The sequence below is a fragment of the Cydia strobilella genome, chromosome 10, assembly GCF_947568885.1.
Source record: "Cydia strobilella chromosome 10, ilCydStro3.1, whole genome shotgun sequence".
In the NCBI taxonomy this organism is placed as follows: Eukaryota; Metazoa; Arthropoda; class Insecta; order Lepidoptera; family Tortricidae; genus Cydia; species Cydia strobilella.
In genome coordinates, this window is record NC_086050.1 from 18,754,077 (window position 1) to 18,759,049 (window position 4,973).

General features: G+C 54.7%; 1 protein-coding gene across 1 annotated transcript; it reads right to left on the reverse strand.

The window, feature by feature from the left end:
- Positions 1-363: 363 nt before the first annotated feature.
- LOC134744971 (uncharacterized) lies at positions 364-4,494 on the reverse strand. The gene has a single exon (XM_063678918.1). It carries the CDS (start codon positions 4,492-4,494, stop codon positions 364-366), a length of 4,131 nt encoding a protein of 1,376 aa, XP_063534988.1.
- Positions 4,495-4,973: the final 479 nt, after the last annotated feature.

Genomic DNA, 4,973 nt, shown 5'->3' on the forward strand with positions numbered 1-4,973 from the left:
AGTCAGTCGGTCTATGTCAGGTCGCCACGGAGGTTAGAAGCCCCGACATCCCCACCTCCAGTATTGGACGTCTGCCAATACTCAAGGGCAGAGGGGCCTCCCACCACCGTGACTTAGTCGAGTCGGGCTGTGTCAAGTTAGGCCGTGTCAGGCCGTGTCAAGTCGTCAAGCCGTGTCAGACCATGTCAGGTCGTGTCAGGCCGTGTCAGGCCGGGTCTGACCTTGTCAAGTCAGGCAATGTCAGGCCGTGTCAAGTCGTCAGGCCGGGTCAGACCACGTCAGGCCATGTCAGGCCGGGTCTGACCTTGTCGAGTCAAATAAAGTCAGGTTAAGTCGTCGCTTAAGTCAGTCAGGGCAGTCAGTTCAATCCTGCGTCGGTCTCACGTCAAGTCTACATAGTTTAGTCACCGGTCGCTGGTACAGTCCATGACCGGTTTGGACGTCTGCCACTCGGACCTGTCCGTCACGTCCTGGGTAAGTCTTCACTACTCTTCCTCGCGGCCACAGGTTGCGAGGTGACTGGCTGTCGGCTATGACGACTATGTCACCTTCAGCGAGGGGGGTTGAGGACTGGTACCACTTTTCGCGCCTTGTCAAGGTGGGTAAATACTCCTTCACCCAGCGCTTCCACAGTAAGTCAGCCAGCCTCTGAGACTCTCGCCACGACCGCCGCAGGAGGTCCCCGTCGTTGAAGGTTCCGGAAGTTGCAGTCATTCCTGTCCGGTCTGTCATCGGCATTAGGAAGTCATTAGGCGTAAGTGGTAAGTCGTCATTGTGATCTAGGGGGACGTAGGTAAGCGGCCTGCCGTTCACGATTGCTTCCGCCTCAGCCAGCAGAGTGGTGAGGGTCTCCTCCCTGGGGATCCTGGTATTGAGGGTGGCTTTCAGCGCAGTCTTCACGGCTCTGACCATTCGCTCCCAGCAGCCTCCCATGTGCGGAGCTACAGGAGCAATAAATCTCCATTCTATCTGCCGAGGGCTACTGAAGCGGGTAAGCTCGTCTCGGTCGATGGCTCGTACGGCTTGCGTGAGTTCGCGGTCAGCTCCCCTGAAGGTGGTCGCATTGTCGCTCCATATTGTTTTCGGGCATCCACGTCTGGCGATAAAACGTCGCAGAGCCATTAGGGCGCTCGTCGTTGTCAGGTCGCTCGCGAGCTCTATGTGAATGGCTCTGACTGTCATGCAAGTGAACAGGGCACCGTAGCGTTTCTCTTGGCGGCGTCCAATCTTCACAGTCATCGGCCCGAAGTAATCGAGTCCGGTATGAGTGAAGGCACGGCCTGTCGGCGTGACTCTCATGTCCGGCAGCTGCCCCATTAGTGGGGGAGACGGCTTGGCACGAGCATTCTTGCAGACCTGGCAGTCGTTCCAGGCGGTTTTCACAGCATTCCTCCCGCTGACTATCCACCACTTGCGTCTTAGGTTGAGGTGAGCTTCTTCTCGGTTCACGTGCGCTTGGTCAAGATGTTGCTGGCGGACCAGCAGTCGCGTAAACTCATCTTTCGGGTGCAAGATGATTGGGCGTTTGGCTTCTGCAGTCAGGCTTACCGCGGATTCGGTCCTACCACGGGCACGTAGGAGACCATCAGAGTCTAAATACGGGGTCAGCTGCCGAAGGCAGCTTTTGTTGCTCACCGTGTTAGACCGTCGTAGCGTGGAGATTTCTTCGGCAAAGGTTCTCTCTTGGGAGTCAACGGCACACAGTCGTTCGGCATTGTCGAGCTCCTGCGCAGTCAGTTCGCCGGCTTGTATAGAGCCTAGTTGCTGTTGTCTGGCGTTCCTCACGTACCTGAGAAGCCAGGCTACAGACCTCACGAATCTCCAATATTTGGAGAACCGTCTGATGTCTGGGAGAGCACGTCCGCAATGTCTGTTTATTAAGCACACGGCCTTGACCTCAACGTCGTCGGGGTCCAAAGATGCTTCAGTGTCAGGTTTGGGCCAGGTCTCTTCGGGCTGTTTCAGGAAGTCGGGTCCGTTCAGCCATCTCGAGCGATCGATGGCGTCTGCATCGCGCGTTGCGTCATCGGCAGGGTTGAGGTCCGTCGGCACCCACCTCCAGTCACGGAAGTCTGTCAGCTCGGTGACTTCGGCAACGCGATGCGCGACGAAAGGCTTGAAACGCCCCGTGTCAGACTTCAGCCAGGCGACAACAGTCTTCGAGTCGGTCCAGAACGTCGTAGGTCCGTCAAATTGAATGTACTCCCTCAAGACGCGGGAGAGACGAGCACCCATGACAGCAGCTTGAAGTTCGAGTCGAGGGATGCTGAGGGTCTTGAGTGGAGCTATGCGTCCTCGGGACATCACAAAGGCTAGGTGCCATTTACCTTTAAGCAATGGCAGTCGTAGGTAAGCGACGGTCGAGAATGCTCGGGAGCTGGCGTCACAAAAGATATGAAGCTGTACCTGCTCTCCCATGGCGGAATCTTCAGTCATCAGCCATCTTGGGATCCTCGTACTCTTCGCTTGTTCGAGCTTGTTTAGCCAGGTCTTCCATCGGTCATAATGGCTAGACCCGATCTCGTCGTCCCAGCCAATGGCATCTCTCCAGACGTCCTGAAGGATCAGTCTTCCCTTGATGGTGGTCGGTAGGAGAAACCCTAAAGGGTCAAAGACGCTCATAATGAGGCGGAGCACTTCTCGCTTGCTTGGGCGCTTCGTTCCAGACTGAAGATCTTGGCTGACGCTGTGGAACTTCATGCTGAAAGCAAAGGTGTCTGCTTCAGGGTCCCAGTTAACGCCTAGGACTCGTTCGAGTTGCTCTTCTTTGTTGTCCGCCAAGAATTTCACTCCTCCAGGTGCAAGCTTATCTTCTGGCAGGTGTCGCAGTAGCTCCTTCGAATTTGACATAAGGTTTCGCATGTTGAAGCCTCCGGATGCATGTATCCGTAGTACGTCATCCACTGTGTTGATCGCCTCGTCTATGGTTTCAATGGAGTGGATATAGTCATCGACGTAGTGGTGATTGATTATCGCGTCTACGGCTTTTGGATGAGAGTCTTCAAAGCGACGAGCATTTTGGTTTTTTACGTATTGAGCCGATGCCGGTGAACATATGGCGCCAAACGTCATGACGTTCATGACGTACTCACCATCGACCCATAGAAGTCGCTGTGCTTGTCTGTCCTCTTCCCTGATTAGCACCCTGTGGAACATCTCTTGAATGTCACCCACTACTGCCACCTTGTGGCAGCGGAAGGCGAGCAGTACCCCAGGGAGGGAAGTCAAAAAGTCAGGCCCGCTTAGAAGGTGGTCATTGAGCGATTTCCCCGACACCCTAGCGGCGCAATCGAGAACTATTCGCAGCTTGTCAGGTTTGTTAGGATTAAAAACCGCGAAGTGCGGTAAAAACCATGTCTTTCCTGTCCTGACAGCTACGTCTCTGTCATTCAATTTTGAAATATAACCTTTTTCAAGGTTTTCTTTAACCTTATCCGAATAACGTCTTGCGAACTCTGGCAGTCTAGACATTTTTTTCTTAATGCCGTCAAGACGTTTGAGCGCCAAATTGTAGCTGTCAGGCAGATCAGGTATGTCATCCTTCCAAAGAAGGCCTGTCTCCCACCTGTCACCTACTAATTTTGACGTATTTTCTAAAATGGTTAAGGCTTTTAAGTCGTTTTTCGATCGAGGAACGTCGGTATACGGTTTGACACCAAATCCCTCGGTCGAAAATGACTGTTTTATTGCATAATTGAGCTCCTCACAGGCGCATAAATGCAGGACTGCAACGTCATTAGGCAAAATGTTAGGACTTTTGCCATGCACTACGTGTCCCAGGCGAGTGAGGCACACGTAGAGTGAGTCATTGCAGTTTCGCCCTGAGAAGAGCTCCCTAGTGACAATAAGGTCTACATTGTCAGTACCTAAAAGAAGTAACGGTCGTTCGTCAATGTCGTCAGTCGTCCCTAAGTCGTCGTAAAATCTTTTTATTAAATCATGGTTACGCCCTAGCCTACCTAAATCATGTTTATACATAGGCAAGGCTAAATGTTTAACAGTATCGACAAAAATATCGTAGGAGTCTTCAACCTTCACGCCGCGGACGTTGATGCTGACGCGTTGCGAGCCCTTGGCTGCAGCCTGCATCCTGCATGCTCCCGTGAGGCGTAGGTCCGTCGCAGGGCCGGAGACTCCGAGGCGGCATGCGAGATCATCGTCCATAAGACTGACACCGGCTCCTCCGTCAAGCATCGCTAATATGTTCTCCGATCCCAGCGGCCCACTGACCACCACTCTGGCGACTTTGAGTATAACGTGACTAGTCGGCTGCACGTTAGTGTGAGTGACGACAGCGGCGGCTGATGAGGGCTTCGGATCGGGCATCAAAGAGTTCGGTTCGGCGGGCTTCGGCTCGGCGTGTAGCGTCGTGTGGTGTGATCTTTTGCAATGTTCACATTTTTTTTTGTTGTAGCACTCCAAGATCTGGTGCCGAGGTGACATGCACGAAAAGCACAGTGCCCTAGATGTCACGTACTGCCAGCGGGCGTCCATAGAGAGGGCCAGGAATTTAGGGCACTTCTCTATATCGTGGTTGTCTTCGCAGAGTCTTGCCTCATTTGTTCTTTTAGTAACCTCGCTTTCAGCTCCAGGTACTCTGCTTCGCGTCGGAGTTCTTGTACGCGGTCGGCGGCGTCGTCCCTCGCAGTCTGTCGTCGTCGGTGACTTGCGGTGGACCAGGCTGTAGAACTATGCGACGGAGCCGGTGATGGCGCGCGAAGCGCCGGCCGTGGTGATGGAGTTCGGCTTATTGCCGAAAACATTCGGGACGGGGCGCGGCTGGTTCCCCCGCGGAGCGGCGAGTGCGCGCGGCTGATTCGCCCGAGGAGCGGCGAGTGCGCGCGGCTGATTCGCCCGAGGAGCGGCGAGTGCGCGCGGCTGATTCGCCCGAGGAGCGGCGAGTGCGCGCGGCTACCACGTGCGGGGAGCGGCGATGGCGCGCGGCTGTTCCGCCCGAGGAGCGGCGAGTGCGT